Source organism: Elephas maximus, chromosome 5 (assembly GCF_024166365.1).
Source record: "Elephas maximus indicus isolate mEleMax1 chromosome 5, mEleMax1 primary haplotype, whole genome shotgun sequence".
NCBI lineage: Eukaryota > Metazoa > Chordata > Mammalia > Proboscidea > Elephantidae > Elephas > Elephas maximus.
Genome location: NC_064823.1, coordinates 156,323,696 through 156,347,654, shown reverse-complemented (window position 1 = coordinate 156,347,654; position 23,959 = coordinate 156,323,696). Strand labels below are relative to the sequence as shown.

General features: G+C 47.7%; 1 protein-coding gene across 1 annotated transcript in view; it reads right to left on the bottom strand.

Moving 5' to 3' along the window:
- SLC2A9 (solute carrier family 2 member 9) overlaps nucleotides 1-23,678 on the bottom strand; it is a 191,052-nt gene extending 167,374 nt beyond the window's left edge. The window contains 3 exon segments of the mRNA XM_049885313.1: nucleotides 19,724-19,887; nucleotides 22,622-22,821; nucleotides 23,653-23,678. Of these exon segments, the coding sequence (XP_049741270.1) occupies nucleotides 19,724-19,887; nucleotides 22,622-22,821; nucleotides 23,653-23,678 (390 nt within the window).
- Nucleotides 23,679-23,959: the final 281 nt, after the last annotated feature.

The following is a 23,959-nucleotide window of genomic DNA, read 5'->3' as shown; positions in this document are numbered from 1 at the left end:
TTTTATATCACAGCAAACTGCAAGCTACCACAATGTGACAAAGTGATGGACAAGTGGCGGGATATTTGCATACCTTATTTCATTTCACTCTTGTAGTCATCCCATGAAGTTTCACACATTGCAGTGAACTAGAGTTGAGAAATGCATCCCAAACCACACAGTATCTCCTGGAACTGCAGAGCTAGGATCATGTCCAACCCCATTAGTGCTCTGTCTGTGCTCTCCTGCTCTTCCCGGCCATACCGCCAGACCACATTTCCCAGTTCCCTTGCATCCTAAGGAATGTGAGTGGAAGTGATGTGTGTCAGGTCCACTGGGGTATTAAGAGTGGATGTGCCTTCTCCACACTCTTTCCTTGACAGCTGACCATTTTCAGAAGACCAGCAGAGGGCGCTGAATCCCTAGGGAATGATGAAGCTGCTCAATGGAAGGAGTCTGGAGCCCTGGGTGACTGCGTGGAGCAGAACACCCCTGCTTACCTTTACCGGATGGTGACATGAAGGAAAAATGAACTTTCACTGTGTTAAGCCACTGAGATTTAGAAGTCCCTTGTTATAGCAGCTAGTTTATTCCAACACAATCAACCTGACTCCAAAACCCAAGCCATGACAACTGCGCTACGACTGGAGACTTGACGAAGGAGGAATAGATTTAGAAAAAGGGATGAAGGATGAGTAGCGTTTGGATATGTGAATCCTCAACTAGAGATTTCCTTCTATGTTTTGGGGGAACTTGTAAGATTGCATTTGAAGAAAGCATTCCGCAGTAAAAAATAGTTTTAAGATCCCTGTGCTAGCTAGTCTCCAGGCCCCTTTGGGATATCTTATTCGTGGATTCCATGTTTTACGTTACCAGAGGAGGCTCATTCCTGTGTCTATTTTCTACCTCTCTCTACATACCTGCTTCCTAATTCCAAGGACCTAGTTTCCCATCCCATCTCCTAGACGTAAGTTCTGCTGTTTCCTGCCTTCAAGAACTCAAGAGCTAGTGGAGAAAACGGCCGAGTACACGTAGAACAATCATACAGGGTGAAAAGTGCTGAGATAGCAGGAAGCCGAGAAGGGCTGGGGTGCCAAGACAACCCAGTGGTTGTTACTGGTGGTGCAGATGTCATTATTTCCATATCTATAAAATAAGGGCCTGAAATGAAATAAAGATTTCATTTTTACTTGGGTCCACCATCAATGCCCATAGAAACAGCAGTCGAGAAATCAAACAACGCATTGCGTTGGGCAAATCGGCTTCAAAAGATCTCTTTAAAGTGTTGAAAAGCAAAGATGTCACTTTAAGAACTAAGATAGGCCTGACCCAAGCCATGGTATTTTCAATCGCCTCATATGCATATGAAAGCTGGACAACGAATAAAGAAGAGCCAACAAGAATCGATGCCTTTGAATTACGGTGTTGGCGAAGAATATTGAATATACCATGGACTGCCAGAAGAAGGAACAAATAAATATGTCTTGGAAGAAGCACAGCCAGAATGCTTACTGGAAGCAAGGATAGTGAGACTTTATCTCCCGTACTTTGGACATGTTATCAGCAGGGACCAGTCCTAGGAGAAGGACAGCACGCTTGGTAAAGTAGAGGGTTAGCAAAAAAGAGGAAGACCCTCAACCAGATGGATTGACACAGTGGCTGCAACAATGGGCTCAAACATAGCAACTGTGAGGATGGTGCAGGACCAGGCGGTGTTTCATTCTGTTATACACAGGGTTGCTATGAGTTGGAACCGTTTTAACCGCACCTAACAACAACGTTTGTTTATTTCTCAGGCCCACAAGTCCATGAATAATTCAGTACTATCACTCCAGCCAAGAAATCAGGGGCCAAGTTTCTAGCAGTGAATTGAATTCTGCAATTCCCAGCCAGGAAGGCTGACTTAGAGCGCTTCCACACGATGGCAGGAAATTGCCAGACGGTGGGAGACAAATTATCTCGTAGCCTGTTTTACGATATAAATGGCCCTTACAGATTCACACACAGCCTGTCGTGAATTCATCTAACATCATTCCCAGGAGTGCTATCAAAAGACACGTAAACGGGAGCCTTTTGTGGATGGGTTCCAGTACGCACACGGTTGCATAATGGGGCTAGTCATGCCCATAACACCTTCAGGATTTGTGACTACTGTCCGAACTAGTGGACGTCCTTACACAAGTGCCCTCCACCAAACGGGCTTTTTGAAGTAAGATCACACAGGGACAGAAGTCCATAAGCCCAGCTGTGCCACCGAATGTCACTTGACTCTCAGAGCTAAGCCCTCCTGTGCAGAAAGAGTTAACACAGCAGATCTGAGGCTGGTGTCCTTAGAAAGGCCTGCTTGCAATGATTAGCCTTGGGCTGGAGTTTGGGAACTTAGATTTTGGGAAGGTTCTCACTACTCTAAACGATAAGAGTGCCTCAACTGTTTGTGCAAACAATGTGGTTTATGCCGAATACCCATTTTGCTTCTGGAAGTCTGGAATTTTGGTAGGAGCCAGGCAGAGGGTGCCTATATCACTAGTACCCAGTGAAACCCCAGGACACTAGTCTCCAGTGGGCTTTCCTGGCAGATGACACTTCACACCAGCCGTCACAACTTACTGCTAAGGGAATTAAGTGCACCCTGTGTGTCCCTGGGTGGTACAAACAGTGGCTGTCCTGGGCTGCTTAGCAAAAGGTTAGAGGTTCAAGTTTACCTAGAAATGCCTCAGAAGAAAGGCCTGGTGATCTGCATCTGAAAAATCAGCTATCGTAAACCCACAGAGCACATATCTACTCTGACGTGTATGGGGTCACTAGGAGTTGGAGTCAACCCGATGGCAGCTAGTTTAGTTTTTTGTGTGATCCCCAGGGAGGGGGACCCTTGGAAGCGGGAGCCTGGTTCCCTCTGGACCTCACCTTGTGTGACTGTTCCTGTGGCTTATTTTGTTTGGCCTCCTTTCAGTGGAATAAATCACAGAGTATGACTATATGCTGAGTCGTCTGAGTGAATCGCTGAGCCTGGGGGGTGGTCCTGGGGACCCTGACACACCTCCCAGGCCCTGAGGAAAATGCCTGGCTCCCATCCTGACCGGACTTGGTATTTAGTCTGCACGTTGGTGGGGGTTTTCTTGTCCCCTCTGTGTGACTCCCCTGGAAGGGTTTGGCTGGCATTGGGTGGGAAAAAGGCCCTGTACTCCCAGACACCTGTCTTAGTCTCCTAGTACTGCCTTAACAGAAATGTCACAGTGGCTTTTGTGAGCAGAAATGTGTTTTCTTACAGTTCAGGGGGCTAAAAGTTTGAATTCAGGGCACTGGCTCTAGGGGAAGGCTCTCTGTTTACTCTGGAGGAAAACCCTTGTCCCTTTCAGCTTCTCGTCCTTGGGCCTAGGCGATGGCCACGTGACATTCATCCTTCCCCATCTGTGCTTCCTTGCTTCTGTGCCTACATTTGCCCTTTCTGTATTTCACAGATGATTGGCTTAAACACACCCTACACTGCTATAGCCTCGTTAACGAAGCAAAGAAAACCCTATTCCCAAACGGGATCACATTCACAGGTGTAGAGGCTCGGCTTCCAACACAGATTTGGGGGGACACAATTCGATCAGCAACAACACCCAAGAATATTTGCTCCCACAGCCGGCATTCAGGATGAAAGCTGGACACTCTCAAAGAAGCCGCATCAATTGGAATAGTCAGGCCAGTAAGGCTTCAGAACCTTCTGGGATCCCCCGTCGACAGCCTTTGTAATGTGGGGCCAGCTGCCCCTTGGGCTTCAATTACACATGACAGAAAGGAAGAGATTTCATTTTCTATTGGCCCCAGGCAGGAGCAGAGAAGTGAATACACTCCCAACATCCTTCCTATTCGCTTCTGCCTGGAACATTCCTTTGAGAGATTGCATAGCTGTGTTTATGAAAAGCATGAGCGTTTTCATTACAGGTCAAATTGCTCACAGCTCCTAAAACTCAGTCGGCGGGTGGGCAGGACCTTTGAAGGGTATCAGATGAAGTCAAGTTCAGGGGGGTGGTCGTGTGCTCTGATTCTGGAATAAAGCATTTGTGGAGCAGAAATACTGACCTCTAGCTTGCAGATAGGAGTCCTGGTGGCACAGTGGTTAACAACTTGGCTACTATCCAAAAGGTCGGCAGTTCGAATCCACCAGCCGCTCCTTGGGAACCCTATGGGGGCAGTTCTATTCTGTCCTAGAGGGTCGTTATTAGTTGGAATTGACTCGACAGCAATGGGTAGCTTGCAGATGGAGTTTCTGGGTGGCCAAATTGTTAACACGCTCAGCTGCTAACCAAAAGGATAGAGATTCAAGTCTACCCATTAGTACCTCAGAAGAAAGGCCTGGTGATCTACTTCCAAAAAACCAGTTGTTGGAAACCCTGGGGAGTACAGTTCTATTCCGCACACCTGGGTCGACATGAGTCAGGGCAGACTTGACGGCACTGAGTACTGGAAGCTTGCAGAGGGGGCTGCTGGAAGGACTAAACGAGGGTGTGTGAAGTCCCAAGCTTAATGTCCAGCATACATTAGGTGCTGAGTTAATCTCAGTGCCTTTTCCCTGTGGTCAGGTCCTTTTGGTTCTCGCAAATGGTTTGCACCTGACTATTAGCCTAAAGGTTTGCCGTACAAACCCATCCAAAGGCGCTATGGAAAAGGGCCTGGCAATCTGCTCCCGTAAAGATTACAGCCCAGAAAACCCTATGGAGCAGTTCTATTCTGTGACACCATGAGTCGGAATCAACTCGGCAGCAACAGGTCCCCACACCCCCCACTCCCTGCCCATGGTCAGAGAATGTTTCTGGCTTTACTTGTCAATGCAGCCCTTCAGCGCTGGGGTTCTTCACACAGCAGCCTCCATCCAGCACCTCCCACGTTGTTCCCCTAGCCCCCTCACCAGACAGGGCCTTCCCAGGCTCTTTGGCTGCCACAGCCTCTGCCCCCACCCTCTAGGTCAAGCTCCCCAAGACTTGGTCCTTTCCCCAGTAGGTTCCACTAGGACATATTTCCCCCAGAAGAATTTCATGAAATGAGAAGATTCTGAATCAAAGATACAGGCTCCCCAACTCTAATATACAAAGGTCCCCAGGCACTGGAGCAGGGCAGGGTATCTGGCACCCACAGCCTGGAACACCCAGACACCCAGACCCCAGGCTTGGAAAGGCCCCCACCTCTTCTGAGTGAGCAGCCCTGCCAGCTCTGATTAAAACCAAACAAACCAAACAATGACTCACAGCTCCCAATTTAAAAAATGCAGGAGCATCTCATAACAGAGAACAATTGGAGAGAACCCAAAAGGCCCGAGTTAGGAAGGCGGAGCAGCCCCACGATGCAGCACTACCCAGCTCTTCAAAATCCTGGTGGTGTAGAGCTGTCGGTACCCTGGGAAGATGCTGACAGTATAAACAATAAGCCAAAACACAAAGAGAGGCTATGGAGCAGCATATATAAATGACCTTGGTGATACAAAACATTGTGTGGGAAAAGAGTGAATTTTGATGATAAGTGTTCCTAGTAGACTCTGGGTGGGATGAAGGTTTTCACAGTCCATGTTCAGGCCCTCGGTGCCCTTGTGCAGGTAACTCAATTTCTTCCCCTTCAGTTCCCTTATCTGTAAAATGGGTTATTATCTCATTAGCGGGTATATAAATGTGAGATACAGCCACTGATTCAGAAAACATTATTCATAGTAGTTGTTGTATTTTCAAATTTGTCTGTGGTGTTCACTTTTCCTAATAGAAGCCTGAGCGGTTTTTATAGCTAATGAGACACCAAACCAAACCCATTGCCATCGAGTCGACTCCAATGTATAGCGACCCTACGGGACAGAGTAGAACTGCCTCTCAGATTTTCCAAGGAGCAGCTGGTGGATTTGAACTGCCGACCTTTTGGTTAGTGGCCCAGCTCTTAACCACTGCACCACCAGGGCTCCCAGTGAGATAAAACCAAAAAAAAAAAAAAAAAAAACCCCACCACTGTCGAGTCGATTCCTACTCATAACAACCCTATGTACAGAGTAGAACTGCCCCATAGAGTTTCCAAGGAGCACCTGGTGGATTCGAACTGCTGACCTTTCGGTTACCAGCCATAGTCCTTAACCACTATGCCATCAGGGTTTCCCCAATGATACAAGGAGAGGCAAAAAGAAAACGAAAGAAAGAAGGAAAAAAAAAAAAGAGCAAGGGCGAAAAGAGACTTTCAACCTCCAAATCGGAGACAGTCCTGTTCCACGCTTCCATCAGCCAGAGATTCCGTTTCATCAAGTTAATGGCTAGTTGTTTCTGTAACGACAGGATGTGGGAGTTCCTCCCGAAATCTCAGCCCTCTTGCCAACACGTGGAGACCTGAGGTACCTCCCCATCAGCCCGACCGGAGCTGAGGCCTCTGGCACAGCTGTTCTCATCATCTCCTCCCAGCTGGCTGGAGGGCAGGCCCGGGGCCACACAGAGGAGCCCACCATATGCAAATGCTTCTTGAAGAGCACCTGGGCTTCCAGAACAGTCTGCAAGACTCCAGCATGCGCTGGGACTAATCGAAAGGGCCAGACTCACTTCTGGGCTCTCTGTGGGTTCCTTTGAGTTTTTCCTTGGACCAGCTTTGCACATCTGTGGCTAATTGGGGCAGTTCTACCTTATACAGAGAGATGTTGATTTTATCCCTTAACCACCATTTGTTTGCCTGCCCCAGGGGTGGGAGGGAAGAAGAAAGAAATGGAATCTACTGCTGCTGCTGAAAATTTAGGGGGAGTCAGAAGAATTGCTGTACTGAAACCTCAGGCTTAAATAATAATACCAGGGAGGTGAGATTCTGTTTTCCCCCCTGAGAGTAGACAAAATGTTTGCCAACTTAGAAATCAATGAAAGGGTGAGTAATTCATTATAAGAGTAAAACACTCACAATTCTTTTTGTAGATAGTGGTCGTTGTGTGTTGAGCTGTGTCTCTAAAAAAGGTACGTACAATTCCTAAACCCTGGTTCCTGTGAGGAGCCCTGGTGGTACAGCGGTTAAGTGTTTGGCTACTAACAGAAAGGTCAGCGGTTGGAACCCACCAGCCACTCCAAGGGAGAAAGATGTGGTACTCTGCTTCTGTAGAGATTATAGCCTTGGAAACCTTATGGGGCAGTTCTACTTTGTCCTTTAGGGTTGCCATGAGTCGAAATAGGCTTGACAACAACAGGCTTTTTTTTTTTGGTCCCTGTGACTGTGACCTAATCTGGAAATATAACCTTTGCAGACGCAATCAGCATAAGATGAGGTCATATTGGATTAGTTGTTGTTCTGTGCCACTGGGTCTATTCCGACTCACAGCGACCTTATAGGACAGAGTAGAACTGCCTCATAGGGTTTCCATGGAGTGGCTGGTGGATTCAAATTGCTGACCTTTTTTGGTTAGCAGCTGAGCTCTTAACCACTATGCCACCAGGCTCCATATTGGATTAGGGTGGGTACTAAATCCCATGACTGTTGCTGTTGTTGTTGTTAGGTGCCGTTGAGTCGGTTCCGGCTCACAGCGACCCTATGCACAACAGAATGAAACACTGCCTGGTCCTGCGCCATCCTTACAATCATTGTTATGCTTGAGCTCATTGTTGCAGCCACTGTGTCAATCCACCTCGCTGAGGGTCTTCCTCCTTTCCACTGACCCTGTATTTTGCCAAGCATGGTGTCCTTCTCCAGGGACTGATCCCTTCTGACAACATGTCTAAAGTATGTAAGACACAGTCTTGCCATCCTTGCTTCTAAGGAGCATTCTGGTTGTACTTCTTCCAAGACAGATTTGTTCATTTATCTGGCAGTTCATGGTATATTCAATATTCTTCGCCAACACCACAATTCAAAGGCGTCCATTCTTCCTTGGTCTTCCTTATTCATTGTCCAGCTTTCACATGCATATGACGCGATTGAAAATACCATGGCTTGGGTCAGGCGCATCTTAGTCTTCAAGGTGACATCCCAGCTTTTCAACACTTTAAATAGGTCCTTTGCAGCTGACTTACCCAATGCAATCTGTCATTTGATTTCTTGACTGCTGCTTCCATGGCTGTTGATTATGGAACTAAGTAAAATTAAATCCTTGACAAATTCACTATTTCCTCTGTTTATCCTGATGTTGCTTATGGGTCGAGTTGCGAGGATTTTTGTTTTCTTTATGTTGAGGTGCAATCCATTCTGAAGGCTGTGGTCTTTGATCTTCATTAGTAAGTGCTTCAAGTCCTCTTCACTTTCAGCAAGCAAGGTTGTGTCATCTGCATAATGCAGGTTGTTAATGAGTCTTCCTCCAATCCTGATGCCCCGTTCTTCTTCATCAAGTCCAGCTTCTTGGATTATTTGCTCAGCATACAAATTGAATAGGTATGGTGAAAGGATATAACCCTGATGCACACCCTTCCTGACTTTAAACCATTCAGTATCCCCTTGTTCTGTCCCAACAACTGCCTTTTGATCTATGTACCGGTTCCTCATGAGCACAATTAAGCGTTCTGGAATTCCCATTCTTTGCAATGTTATCCATAATTTCTCATGATCTACACAGTCGAATGCCTTTGCATAGTCAATAAAACACAGGTAAACATCCTTCTGGTATTCTCTGCTTTCAGCCAGGATCCATCTGACATCAGCAATGATATCCCTGGTTCCACGTCCTCTTCTGAATCCAGCCTTAATTTCTGGCAGTTCTCTGTCGATATACTGCTGCAGCCGTTTCTGAATGATCGTCAGCAATATTTTGCTTGCATGTGTTATTAATGATATTGTTCTATAATTTCTGCATTCGGTTGGACCACCTTTTTTGGGAATAGGCATAAATATGGATCTCTTCCAGTCAGATAGCCAGGAAGCTGTCTTCCATATTTCTTGGCATAGATGAGTGAGCACCTCCCGCGCTGCATCCATTTGTTGAAACATCTCAACTGCTATTCCGTCAATTCCTGAAGCCTTGTTTTTCGCCAATGCCTTCAGAGCAGCTTGGACTTCTTCCTTCAGTACCATCGGTTCCTGATCATACGCCACCTCTTGAAATGGTTGAACATTGACTAATTCTTTTTGGTATGACTCTGTGTATTCCTTCCATCTTCTTTTGATGCTTCCTGCATCATTTAATATTTTCGCTATAGAAATCTTCACTATTGCAACTCGAGGCTTGAATTTTTTCTTCAGTTCTTTCAGGTTGAGAAATGCCGAGCATGTTCTTCCCTTTTGATTTTCTATCTCCGGCACTTTGCATATATCATCATAATACTTTACTTTGTCTTCTCGAGCCACCCTTTGAAATCTTCTGTTCAGTTCTTTTACTTCATCATTTCTTCCTTTTGCTTTAGCTGCTCAACATTTGTGAGCAAGTTTCAGAGTCTCCTCTGACATCCATCTTGGTCTTTTCTTTCTTTCCTGTCTTTTTAACGACCTCTCGCTTTCTTCATGTATGATGTCCTTGATGTCATTCCACAACTCGTCCGGTCTTCGGTCACTAGTGTTCAATGAGTCAGATCTATTCCTGAGATGGTCTCTAAATTCAGGTGGGATGTACTCAAGGTCATATTTTGGCTCTCGTGGACTTGCTCTGATTTTCTTCAGTTTCAGCTTGAACTTGCATATGAGCAGTTGACGGCCTGTTCCGCAGTCGGCCCCTGGCCTCGTTCTCACTGATGATATTGAGCCTTTCCACCGTCTCTTTCCACAGATGTGGTCAATTTGATTCCTGTGTGTTCCATCTGGCAAGATCCACATGTATAGTTGCCATTTGTGTTGGTGAAAGAAGGTATTTGCAATGAAGAAGTCGTTGGTCTTGCAAAATTCTATCATTCGATCTCTGGCATTGTTTCAGTCAGTCCCATGACTGATATCCTTTAATGAAGAGGCAAGTCAAATGGAGGGAGAAGGCCTACTGTTACCTCTGGTGGGCAGCACCCCTGCCCCCAGTGTCTGCATCTCCTGCATTCCTAGAGTGCCTTTCTCTTTTTTGAGAGACAAGTGTTGCTGTTGCTGTTAGGTGCCTCCAAGTCAGTTGAGACTCATAGACACCCTATGTTTAATAGAACAAAACACTCCTCGGTCCTGCTCCATTCTCACAATAGTATATTTGAGCCCATTGTTGCAGGCACTATGTCAATCCGTCTCATTGAGGGTCTTCCTCTTTTTCACTGACCTACTACTTTACCAAGCATGATGTCCTTCTCCAGGGACTGATCCCTCCTGATAACACGTCCAAAGTACATGAGATGAAGTCTTGCCATCCTTGCTTCTAAGGAGCATGCTGGCTGTAGTTTTTCCAACATAGATTTGTTCATTCTTCTGGAAGTTGATGGTATACTCAATATTCTTCACCAACACCATAACTCAAAGGCATCAATTCTTCTTTGGCCTTCCTTATTCATTGTCCAGCTTTCGCATGCTTATGATGTGACTGAAGATACCATGGCTTGGGTCAGGTGCACCTTAGTCCTCAAAGTGACATCTTTGCTTTTCAACACTTTGAAGAGGTCTTTTGCAGCAGAATAGCCCGATGAAGCACATCGTTTGATTTCTTGACTGCTGCTTCCATGGGTGTCGATTGTGGACCCAAGTAAAATAAAATCCTTGACAACTTCAATATTTTCTCCCTTTATCATGATGCTTATTGTTCCAGTTGTGATGATTTTTGTTTTCTTTATGTTGAAGTGTAATCAGTACTGAAGGCTGTAGTCTTTGGTCTTCCTAAATAAGTGCCTTCAAGTCTTCTTCACTTTCAATAAGCAAGGTTGTGTCCTCTGGATAGTGCAGGTTGTTAATGAAGTCTTCCTCCAGTCCTGATACCCCGTTTTTCATATAGTCCAGCTTCTCAGATTATTTGCTCAGCATACAGATTGAATAAGTGTGATGAAAGGATACAACTCTGATGCACACCTTTCCTGATTTTAAACCATGCAGTATCCCCTTGTTCTGTTCAAATGGCTGCCTCTTGGCCTATGTACAGGTTCTGCATGAACACAATTAAGTGTTTTAGAATTCCCATTCTTCACAACGTTATCCATAATTCATTATGATCCACACAGTCAAATGCCTTTGCATAGTCAATAAAACACAGGTAAACATCTGTCTGGTGCTCTCTACTTTCAGCCAAGATTCATCTGATGTCAATAATGATATCCCTCATTACATGTCCTCTTCTGAATCCCGCTTGAATTTCTGGCAGTTCACTGTCAACGTAATGCTGCAACCATTTTTGAATTATCTTTAGCATGATTTTACTTGTGTGTGATATTAATGACATTGTTTAATAATTTCCACATCCTGTTGGATCACATTTCTTTGGAATGGGCACAAATAACGATCTTTTCTAGTTGGTTGGCCAAGTAGTTGTCTTCCAAATTTCTTGGCATAGACAAGTGAGTGCTTTCAGCATCACATACGTTTGTTGAAACATTTCAATTGATTTTTTTGCCAATGCCTTCAGTGTAGCTTAGAGTTCTTCCTTCAATACCATCAGTTTTTGAGTATATGCTACCTCCTGAAATGGTTGAATGTAAACCAATTTTTTTTTTTTTTGGCACAGTGACTCTGTGTATCCCTTCCATCTTTTTTGATAATTCCTGCATCATTCAATTTAGAATTCTTCACTATTGCAACTCGAGGCTTGAATTTTTTCTTCAGTTCTTTCAGCTTGATAAATGCTAAGCGTGTTCTTTTCTTTTGGTTTTCTAACTCTAGTTCTTTACACATTTCATTATAATACTTTACTTTGTCTTTTTGAGCCACACTTTGAAATCTTCTGTTCAGCTCTTTTTCTTCATTATTTCTTCTTTTCGCTTTAGCTACTCTACATTGAAGAGTCTCTTCTAACATCCATTTTGATCTTTTTTTCCTCTCTGTATTTTTAATGACCTTTTGCTTTCTTCATGTATGATTTCCTTGTTGTCATCCACATCTCCTCTGGTCTTTGGTCATTAGTGTTTAATGCATCAAATCTATTCTTGGGATGGTCTCTAAATTCAGGTGGGATATATGCAAGGTCTTACTTTGGCTCTCTGATTTTCTTCTGCTTCACCTTAAACTTACATATGAGCAATTGATTTTCTGTCCCACAGTTGGACTCTGACCTTGTTCTGACTGACGATGTTGAGTTTTTCCATCGTTTCTTTCCACAGATGTAGTTGATTTGATCCTTGAGTATTCTGTCTGGCAAGGTCCATGTGTACAGTCACAGTTTATGTTGCTAAAAAAAAAAAGGTATTTCCAGTGACTAAGTCATTGGTCTCGCAAAATCCTATCATGCAATCTCCCATGTTGTTTCTATCACCAAGGCCATATTTTCCATCTACTGATCCTTCTTTTTCCAACTTTCCCATTCCAATCATCAGTAATTATCAATACATCTTGATCACATGTTTGATCAATTTCAAACTTCAGAAATTGGTAAAAATCTTCCATTTCTTCATCTTTGGCATAGTGGTTGATGTATAAATTTGAATAATAGGTGTATTAACTGGTCTTCCATGTAGCCATATGGATATTATCCTATCACTGATAGTGTTGTATTTCAGGATAGATCTTGAAATGTTCTTTATGGTTAGGAATGTGATGCCATTCCTCTTCGATTTTTCATTCTTGGCATAGTAGGCCATATGATTGTCTGATTCAAAATGGCCATACCAGCTGACTAATGCCTAGGCTATTGATGTTATGCAGTCCATTTCATTTTTGATGACTTCCAATTTTCCTAGATTCATACTTTGTACATTCCATGTTCTGATTATTAATGGATGTTTACAGCTGTTTCTTCTCATTTTGAGTCATACCACAATAGCAAATGAAGGTCCTGAAAGCTTGACTCCATCCACATCATTAAGGCCGACTCTACTTGAGGAGGCAGCTCTTCCTTAGTTGTATTTTGAGCACTTTTCAATGTGAGGGGCTCATCTTCTGGCACTATATCAGGCAACCTTCTGCCGCTTTTCAGTTTTTTCAAAAGTAGATCACCAGGTTCTATTTCCCAGTCTGTCTTAATCTACAAGCTCCACTGAAACCTGTCCACCATGGGTGATCCTGCTAGTGTTTGAAATACCAGTGGCATAGCTTCTAGCGTATCAGCAACGCACAAGTCACCACAGTATGACAAATTGACAGACAAGAGGCTGGAGTTCCAGGTAAAGTCTGACTGCTATATCCCAGCCAGTGGCCAGCTCAGGCCCTTCTTGCCTGGGTTAAATCCCATTCCCAGGGGTCACAGCTCTGTTCCTAGTCTTCCTGATCCTGGGGCTGCCTCTCTTACCTATCCCTATGCCCACTGCAAATGAATTCAGAGTGATTGCTGGACACCAGCTGAACTCTTCCAATGCCGCAGCTCCTTTAATTCTCACTGCCACTCTACCAGGGGGCTGTGATTTCCACTCTGTGAATGTGGGAGCTGAAACTCAGAGAGAGCCAGGCTCTTGCCCATGGCCCCTGGAATCTACATGGTGGGGCTCTGTCTTAGGCTGGGAGCAAAACCAGTGAAGCCAAACCAAAACCAAACCAAGAAACCCATTGCTGTGGTGTCGATTCTGACTCATAGCGACCCTATAAGACAGAGTAGAACTCCTCCATAGGGTTTCCAAGGAACGGCTGGTACATTCCAACTGCCTGTCCTTTTGTTAGCAGCCAAACACTTAACCACTGTGCCACCAGAGCTCTATGTATCTATTAAAAAAAAAAAAAAAAAAAAAGTACCTATAGAGAGAGATTTATTCCAAGGAAGTGGCTCATGTGATTGTGGAAGCTGACAAGTCCCAAATCTTTGAGTCAGCCAGCAGGCTGGAGGCTTCTCCTGACTCACATGGCGGTAGGGGCTGACAAGCCCCAGACTGGTAGGTCAGGTGGTAGGCTGCTGGCTCATGTCCCAAGAACTGGAGGTCAGATGATGACGAGTCACATGCAGGATCGAGCGAGAGATAGCTTTGCCAGAACATCCATATATACTGGAGGTGGGCCACACTCAGGAGGAAACTCCCCTTCCAACTGATTGGCTGCTCATATCAGATCACAAAAGGGAAGATGATTACATAATGACTGCCAAACCACTGAGAATCATGGCCTAGCTACGTTGAAACATAACATTAGCCATCACAGACTGGGATTCCCAGGCAGGGTGGCCTGGCTCTGGCTTGAGGCAGCTGCAGCCCTGGGAAGACCTCCCAGGATAAGCCCTGGCTTAGCCCCCATCTGGTGCTCATGGACTGAGTACTATTAGATCTGTGCTCGGGTTCTGGCATCAGGACCCTTGTCCAGCTGCCCCTGGCCCCCTCTCCAGCCTCCTCCCCCACCATCCCTGGAACCCTACCACCCAGCCACCAAGTCATCACCATTCCCAGGTGCCCTGAGCTCTCCCACAAGTCCCAGTGGGGACCCTCCGACCTCCCCAGGTAAAGTCCTTCTGCAGTTCTTTGTTCATAGTTCCACACAGCAGGCCTCTCTCTATCTCATCATTATTTGGAGACATCTGTCACTGCTGCTGGTCTGAGGGCACCTCGAAGACAGGGACATGTGTCCTATTCATCTTTCTACCCCCAGCACCCAGCCACATGATGCAAACGAGGCAAACGTACCATGAGGGCTGCCGAAAGCATTCCTGAATCACCACTTGCTGTCAGAGGCTCTGGCTCATGGTGCCCTTCTGCGTAACAGAAGGAAACGTTGCCTGGTCCTGTGCCATCTTCGTGATCATTGGTATGTTCGAGTCCATTGTTCAGCTATTGTGTCATCCCATCTCACTGAGGGTTTCCCTCATTTTCACTGACCCTCTCCTTTATAAAACATGATATTCTTCTATAGCAATTTATGTTTCCTGATGACATGTCCAAAGTAAGGGAGCCAAAGTCTCGCCATCCTCCCTTCTAAGGAATGTTCTGGTTGTATTTCTTCTAAGACTGATTTGTTCGTTCTTCTGGCAGTCCAGTGTATTCAACACCATTGTGGTGTTGGCGAAGGAGGAAGGTAGCGTGCTGAACTCTAGGTGGCAAAGGAAAGGAGGAGCCAGGCCAGAACAGCGGGTAGCAGCTGCTCATATGCCCGTCCTTTTGGTGAACAGGTGTACAAGCACCTACTTGATTAGGTGCTACAACCCCCGGACAGGGACTGGGCTTCCCACACAAGACGGCTACCATCCTTGCCCTCGTGGAGACAAGAAGAGGAAAGAAGAACAGGCAGGATCCCACTGTCCCATTGTACAGACGAGAAAAGAAAGAGGCAGGGACAAGTGATCCTGGGGCTCACCTGGCAAAGGGCCTGTGAGGTCCCTGTCCATGCAGGAGGCGCAGGTAGAGTGAAAAGAGAGCCACTCTTCCCCTTGTACCAGGTGTCCTTAAGCAGGTAACTCACCGCCCCAAGGCTCAGGTTCCTTACCGTGAAGTGAGAGGATTGAGACAGATCATTTCTAAGGCATCTCTGACCCTAATGATTCTTTGGTGCTCAGTGGGGGAGGGGAGCCAGGGGGCATGAGCAGACCCGGGAGCCCCCAAAGCATTAAAGCCCTGTGCTGCGTGGCTTTGCCAGCTGATGTCTCTACCTTGGGCATCGGGCTCCTCACCTGTGACTTGCAATGGTCCCCAGTCACCTTTTGAGCACTAATAATTCTTTGGCCTTAAGGGTTTAGCCCAGTTCGACCCAGGTGGGAATGTCCCCTAGGGTTATGCTGATGTTGGGTGATATCTAGAAAGTCCAGATGCTGTTGGGGAGGGGTGCGTTGTGCCTCCCTTTCTTCTTCCACCCCATCTGCTCTTTCCTTGTTACCCTCTGGGGTTCCCTGAATAATGGGCCCCCAAAGATGTCCAGCACTGTCCATCAGTTTCTCGTACTGTGGCAGACTGCGTGTTGCTGTGATACTGGAAGCTATGCCACTGGTATTTCAAATGCCAGCAGGGTCACCCATGGTGGACAGGTTTCGGTGGAGCTTCCAGACTAGGACAGACCAGGAAGAAAGGCCTGGTGATCTATGTCTAAAAATCAGCCAATGAACCCTTACGGACAGCAACAGAATATTGTCTGAAATACTGCCAGAAAAATGAGCCCCCTTGGTTGGAAGGCACTCAAAATACAGAGAGGCCACAAGAACAGACTCAGGAATATCAACGATGATGAAGATGGTACGGGACCAACAGTGTTTTGTTCTGCTGTACATGGGGTCGCCATGAGTCGGGGCCAACTTGACGGCAACTCACAATGACAAAGATGTCTGTGTCCCAATCTCAGGAACCTGTGAATATATTGTCTCACATGGCAAAAGGGACTTTGGAGATGTGACTAAGTTAAGTGTATTGAGACGGGGAAATATCCTGGATTACCCAAATGGGCCCAATGTAATCACACGGTTCTTAAAAGAGGGAGGCAGAAGAGGCAGAGATAAGAAAGATGTGATCATGGAAGCAGACAGAGAGAGAAGACTTTACCTAAAACACTGGTAATAACCAAGAGCCCCGGCCCTGGTGGCAGACTGCCCAGGGCATACCTGACTCCCCACTCATTGTACGGCTGTGGGCAAGTTAGGTAAGCTCACGTGCCTTGGTTTCCTTATCTGTAAAATGGGGATAATAAAAATACATACCTCATAGTGTTGTCATGAAGATGCAATGAACTAGTGCATGGAAAGTGGTTGAAAGACAAACCAAAAAACCCACTGTCATCGAGTCAGTTCCAACTCACACCGAGCCTATAGGACAGTAGAACTGCCCCATAGAGTTTCCAAGGTTGTAATCTTTACAGAAGCAGACTGCCATGTCTTTCTCTCATGGAGTAGCTGGTGGGTTCAAACTGCCAACCTTTCGAGTGCTTAGCCACTGTGCCACTAGAGCTCCTTTGGAGGAAGGGGTGGCACCTAATACATGCTCTTTCCATGTATTCGTTATCATATTTATTGTTAATATTAAGGAAGGAAAGACCACATTGGACCTGAGTAGGTCTTCAGAAATCCTCCTCTCCTGACATGGAAGGATGGCAGATTACACACTCTCCACTCAGCTCATCACTGTCTCTCTCATTAAAAACCTTCCCTCCTCCAAGCCCTGACCCTTCCTGCCCTTCCCACTGATACCTAAATTGTCTTTGTAATAGACAGTGAGTTGTATCACCCACACCTCATGAAGCTTCAATGGCTCCCCAGTGTTTATAGACTAAAATTTCCCCTCCTCAGCCTAAGATTTAATTCCTTTCCTCTGACTCCACTCTGCATTTTCACTTCTTCCTCCATTCAATCTCCCTATGTCCCCTGACCACCATCCCTCTGGCAGTTTGTCATACTGTGGCTTGCATGTTGCTGTGATGCTGGAAGCTATGCCACCAGTATATCAAATACCAGCAGGGTCACCCATGGTGGACAGGTTTCAGCAGAGTTTCCAGACTGAGAAAGACTAGGAAGAGAGGCCTGGCAATCTACTTCCAAAAATTAGCCAATCAAAACCTTTTGGATTGTAACAAAATATTGTCCAGTATAGTGCTGGAAGATAAGCCCCCACATTGGAAGGCACTTGAAATAGCAGCAGCAACCATGGACTTGAACATACCAATGATTGTGAAGATGGTTTGGGACCAGGCAACATTTCATTCTGTTGTACATGGGGTCACCATGAGTCAGAGTTGACTTGACAGCAACTAACAATACCAGCACATCACACTTGTACTAACTGTTCCCAACAAGCCACCATTTTGGCATCACCAGGCTTTTGGGTATGCTGAACCTCCCTGTCTCTCCCTATCCCACCTATGGAAATCCTAGCCATCCTTTGTGGCTCGGCCCAAATGCCACCTCCTCCAGGTTGCCATCTCTGATTCCCAGTGATGGACATGTGGTAGGAATTCAATAAATATTTGTTGAATGAAATGACAGAAATGCTCATTCCTCATCTTTCTATAGTTCATTGGTTGAAACTGTATGATTCCACCCACAATTCTACTCCAGGTTCAAGTTGTACACGTCTCTTTACTCCACAAGACGTGAGTGCAAACGTTCTCCACCCTCTCTGGTGGGTGCTGAACTTCCAAGAGGAAGCAAGGTTCCCAAGTTGCAGTCCTCTTTAAAAGACGATATGGACAAGGCAGATCCCCATCATGGGATGATATTAGGATGTCAAAATCAAAGACCACTGATGCTGCAAGAGTCTGTTAAAACCACCTAGGTCCCTGGTTTTCAAACTATTTTTAGCATTGGAACTAATTTTTCAAATAAATTTACCTGGAAACTCTGAAATGCAAAAGAGTCAAAAGAATAAAATTAGAGCTCTCTTGGCATAAATGCAGTCTAGACCCTAAGGCACTTCTGCAAATTCCTAAGGCTCCTGGGAACCCTTGGAGATCCCCTGGTCTAGCCTCCCCCTTCATTTTGCTCACAGTGATGCTAGACCCCAAAGCAAGGAAAAGCCTGAAGAGCGCCCAGGCAATGTCTGCAGTCTGGCCCCCACCTGCCCTTTAGCTCCGGGTCCCCCCAGCACATCCTGTGTTCCAACCCCATCCAGCTGCCTGCATTTCCCCAAATGTGCCATTCACCTCAGGCCTCCATGCCCTTGCTCAGGCTGCTCCCTCCACCTGGAACACAATGCGTTACTGATTGCTCAGCCTTCAGGACTCAGCTCAGGAGACACCTCCACCAGGAAGTCTCCCCTTGCATACCGCCATCTCACATAACCCCAAGGGTGGAGGTAGGTCAAAGCAGAAGCCACCACCCACCGGAATGGTGTAGCACCTAAACCTAATAGGATGAGGTGGAGGGGGGGACCAAACCTTCACCTGCAAACCAGCAGGCTGGTGCTAAGAGAGGCCAAAGAAGTGCACATAACCTAATTTCAGGCTAGAACAAAAACCAGCAATGAGTCTTACTTACCTGGCAGGTACCTGGGTGGCCTCTGGTTATGACTGAAAGCTATCAACATCAAAAGAGTGAATTAAGAAAATGTACACTTTTCTATAAGGTCCTTGTGTGGCACAAACGGTTTGCACTCATCTACTAACCAAGCAGTTGGCAGTTCAAACCCACCCAGTGCACCGTGGAAGAAAGACCTGGCAATCTGCTTCCATAAAAATTGTGGCCAAGAAAACCCTATAGAGCAGTTCTACCCTGTAATGCATGGGGTCACCATCAGTCAGAATCGACTTGTCAGCAATGGGTTTGGTTTTTTTTTTTTATAAGGCCTGATGTTGAGTATCCCTGGGGGGTGCAAACAGTTAATATGCTCAGCTGCGAACTGAAAGGTTGGAGGTTCGAGTCTACCCAGAGGCACCTTGGAAGAGAAGCCTGGCAATCTATTTCCAAAAAATTTCAGCCATTGAAAACCCTGTGGAGCACAGTTCTACTCTGACACGCATGAGGTCACCATGAGTCGACACCAAGGGACACACACACACACATTTCCATGCATAAGGCCCCTCAGTGGCTCCTTGATGCTGGTCGAATAGACCCCATGCCCCTTGCTCTGGCATCTGAGGCCTTCAGGCCCTCTGGCCCCGTCTCACCTTCAGACACTCTCCTGGAACACCTACACTCCAGCCACCAGGAACTGCCTACTACCAAGCCAGTGCACGTGGTGCAGCACTTCCTTCGGTACCAGTGCAGGCTCCTCCCTTATCCGCTGCACCTCCTCTTGCCTCCCTGCCTCTCACTCTCTCTGTCCCCAGTGCCTGGCACAGGGCCTGGTACAGATGGGCCTGCAAAACTTGCTAACGGGGATAAGCACCCCCAGCCGGGGGAAGACCGAAGTCGTCCGCGTCGCCGCAGCGCCCTCTGCTGGCGGATCCCGTGGCGCGGGGCACTCACCGGCGTGGGGGCGTCCACCACCGACAGGTTGTACCGGTAGAGGAAGGAGAAGCCAAAGGCGCTCACGATCGAGGCCACGATGAGCGAGCAGGACCAGTCCTGGGGGAAGAACGGAGGCATGTCAGAGCCGGCACTCGGGAGCAGAGCCGACGCCACCTGGGCCGCTGCAGAGACGCAGAAGGTGGAGGGAAGCTAATTTAAGGCCGGAGCCGGCCGGCCAGGCTCCCGTCCCAGGTCCGCAGCGTGCAGGCTGCCGGCCTACGCAGAACCTTCACCCCCGCGAGCCTCAGTTTACCGTCATTCAGGCGGCTATGGCGTTGCCTTCGCCATGGGGCTGTGTGAGGATGATGAAATGCCCGCCTAACGCCTTTCGTGGAGCCCTGGGATGGTGCATAGAGTTAATACGCACGGCTGCTAGCTCGAAGGAAACCCTGGTGGCATAGTGGTTAAGTGCTAAGGCTGCTAACCATAAAGGTTGACAGTTCAAATCCACCAGGTGCTCCTTGGAAACTCTGTGGGGAGTTCTCCTCTGTCAGAATTTACTTGACAGTGGGGGCTAACTCCAAGGCTGGAGGTTCAAGTCCACCTAGAGGTGTCTCAGAAGAAAGGCCTGGCCATCTGCTTCTAGAAAATCTGCCGTTGAAAACCTTGTGGAGCACAGTTCTGCTCTAACACACACGGGGCCGCCAGGAGTGGGGATTCCTCCGCAGGAACTGGTTAAAAGCCTTTGATAGATGCTCTCTGGGTAGCTACGTACTATTTTTTAGCTGAGCTCAGCCAGTTTCTGACCCGGGGGGAGCAAAAAGCAAAGCCAGACGACGTTGCCGGCAGTAGCAGCCGGCACTTGTTATGTGGCAGGCGTTGTTCTAAGCCCTTTCCAGGTATGGTCTCATTGAATCCCCAGAGCGACCCTATTAGATAGTACCATTTCATCCCGATTTACAGGGAAACACAGGCACAGAGCTGTTTCCTGGTGTGGTCTGGAATTGGGACTGGAGCCCAGGTGTCTGACCAGTGTACACATACACACACGCACAGACATGCCCACATGCACATATTGCATGTTCACATGTGATCTGCATGCACACATATCCACACATACATGTGCACATGCATCGACGCACATATACATGCACACACACGTACACACACGTGTACTGTTCCAGGCTGAGGCATCAAGTGCCCTCCAAGCACTTCAGGACAAGGAGCTACAGGCCAAGAGGTACAGGGCTTGGCTTGCACCTGCCTCAATGTAATCCTGCCCTACAAGGATGGACACAGCCACTGCAGGGCTACAGAACAGGAACATCCGTGCTTCTTGGCAAAGGCTGGTCAGCTGGCAGGGGCCAGAGGCAGGAGCAGCTGGCATCCCTAGCTGGCATCCCTGGCTGGCCAGGGGATGTGGCCACTCACCAGATGGAGTCCCTGGGGGCTCTTGGAAGAAGCTTTGTCTATCATCACTTAACATGAGCCAATGTGGTGTGTGTGTGTGTCTTCTGGGTGCCATGCCCTGACAAAGCTCTGGCACCCAGCAGAGAACAAAACAGGTGAGGTCCACAGTTCAGGAAACTGAACTGGTCCAATGCTGCCTGGAAAGAGAAGTGGGACCCCCCACAGCCAATTCCCTGCTCTGCCCACCTCCTGACCTCCTGAGCCTCCTCTGGCATGGGCTCCACCACACAGCTGTGGAAACCTCAGCCAATTACTGGACCTTTCTAGACCTCAGCTTGCCCAGCTGTAAAATGGGACCTTAACAGTTGTACTCGCTGGATAAGGCTGTTGGGGAGTCAATGCGTTACTGGGTGGGGAGGCTTAGAGGGATGTGTGCACGAAGTGTGAGCTCAGAAGGGTGCTTACTCTGTGTGTTCTCTCTCCACTTCTGGCCCAGCCATAAGGATGGCCGCTGCCCAAAGAAACGTGCCAAGATCTCTCTTTACCTTGCCCGTGGTGCCACGTCTGCCAGAAATCCTCCTTTCTAGAGACTCTTTCTTATCTAAGACTAGTTACAAATGTTTCCTCCTTTGAAAATCCTCTGTGAAAACCTACCCCCTTTATGCTTATCTCTTTGATACAACTTTGTCTGACTTCCAGCTCCACCATTTACAACCATGTGGCCTCGAGCCAGTGACTTAGCCACTCTATGACTCAGTTTACTTGTCTATAAAATGGGCGCAAGAATAGCACCCAGCTCATAGGCTGTTCTGTGAGAGCAAGGTGTTGAAGCAGGTAAAGTCCTCCAGAGAACTCCCGTCCTCTGTCACCTCTTTGCTTTAAACTTGTCCTTCTCGTCTCAGCTTAGATGTCATACCTCCTGACCCCCAGGCTGTGTTGGGCATCTTTTCTGGGCCCCCATCACCTTGGAGGACATAGCCTGTTCCCTTATCTGCCCACCCCTCAGATGGGGAGCTCCTGAAGAGGACCCCCAGCCAGAGGGTGGAAGGAACAAGTGGGGGCCATCTCCTCCTGCCTCAGTTGCTCTCCCGGGAGCCCCTGCCCAGCATGGCCCACCTGTGCCCACTACCTCTTCACCACCAGGCCCCACAGGCAGAAATGTCCAGCTGACAGAGGTGTTGGCTGCCTGTGCCAATGCCCTGGGGAGGGGAAGAAAAAAGACACTCTGAGCATGTGCCAGCAGGTTTCCCCAAGATGTCATTCCATCTGCACAGCCCCCCTGCAAGTAGGTGCCATTTATCCCAGTAAACTGAGGCTCCACGAGTTGGAGCAGCGTGCCCTAAGTGACCCAGATGATGACACAAGTGAGGCCAGGATTCTTACTCAGGCCTCCTGAGTCCATAGCCCACTGCCTTTCAGTGGGAACAGCCCCAGCTGGCTGCTACCCACACCAGGACTACCCATAACCCTCCAGGTCATGAAGAAGCCAGCTTGCTACGTTTTTACCTTTCTTCTCATCCCACTTGGCATCCTGCTCCTCAGGTGTTCCCGTTTGGGTGGCTGTCTCCCTGGGGCCCTGGAGCTGCTGGTGCCAGGAGTGAGCGGAGCAAAGCTCAGCTCCTTGGAGTCCATGCTTTTGTTCCCGTAAGCCTGGCCCTGGTGGCCTGGCTGGCAGCTCAGCTTGCAGCAAGTTGGGGACTCTGGCTCTGCCAGGGCATTTGGGTGCATGAGGAGGCAGAGCCCCAGGGAAGGAGGGCAGGACTGCCTGATCGGGCAATGAGGTGGTTTTTATCAAGTCCGAACAGGATGTGGGGCAGCATTTTTTATCCCTATTCCAGCAACTGACGAGTCCTGAAAGGGAAGCCTGTGCTCTTGGGAATCATGACCCAGGGTCTGCATTTCTTCTTTAGCCTCTTTTTATTTTTATTTAACAGGCCAGTGTGCATGGAGGGGGCAACCCTGGTGGCGTAGTGGTTAAGTGCTGCCGCTGCTAACCAAGAGGTCGGCAGTTCAAATCCACCAGGTGCTCCTTAGAAACTCTGTGGGGAAGTTCTACTCTGTCCTATAGGGGTCGCTATGAGTCAGCAATTGATTCAACGGCAGTGGGTTTGGTTGTGTTTTTTTTTTTTTTTTTGGTGCATGGAGGGGGACGACGGGCGGAAACCCGGGAAAGCCTCCTTAATGACTGGACGGATAAGAAGGTCCCTGACTTAGCAGTACAAGCCCGGGGTTCCAACCCTGACTCCACCCCTTTTTAACGTGGTGACCCCAGACTAGTCATTTACCCTCTCTAAACTGCCATTTCCACAACCGCGTAAATGAGGCTGTTGATCCCTGCCCTGATTGTTCTAGAACGTTGTTCTGAGGCTCAGCTATGAACCGCGCAGCCCCAAGCAGCCTGTAGGGAGTGTCCGTGGTCTGTCCCTCAGCTCTAGAACAAATGGGGGCGGGGAGACTGTAGGTTTGCAAGAGAAAGAATTAGCCACCTGGCCCTTGCTCTCTCCCGCTCATCCAGCACGTGCTGAGCGAACGCCTACAGAACCACCCGCTGCAGCTGAGCCATGGCCGACTCACAGCGACCCCACGTGTGTTAGAGTAGAACTCTGCTCCCCAGGGTTTTCAGTGGCTGGTTTTCAGAAGTAGATCGCCAGGCTTTTCTTCCGAGGTGTTTCTGGCCGACTCGAATCTTCAGGCTTTGGTTAGCAGCCGAGTGCGCTGACCATTTGCTTGCCCCACCCAGGGACTCCTGAGCAAATACCTGCTATGTGCTTAGTAGGAGAGCACTAAGGAGACTAGTCCCCTCGGCACAGTCTAGATCACCCCCAGAATTAATTTGCTGCAAGT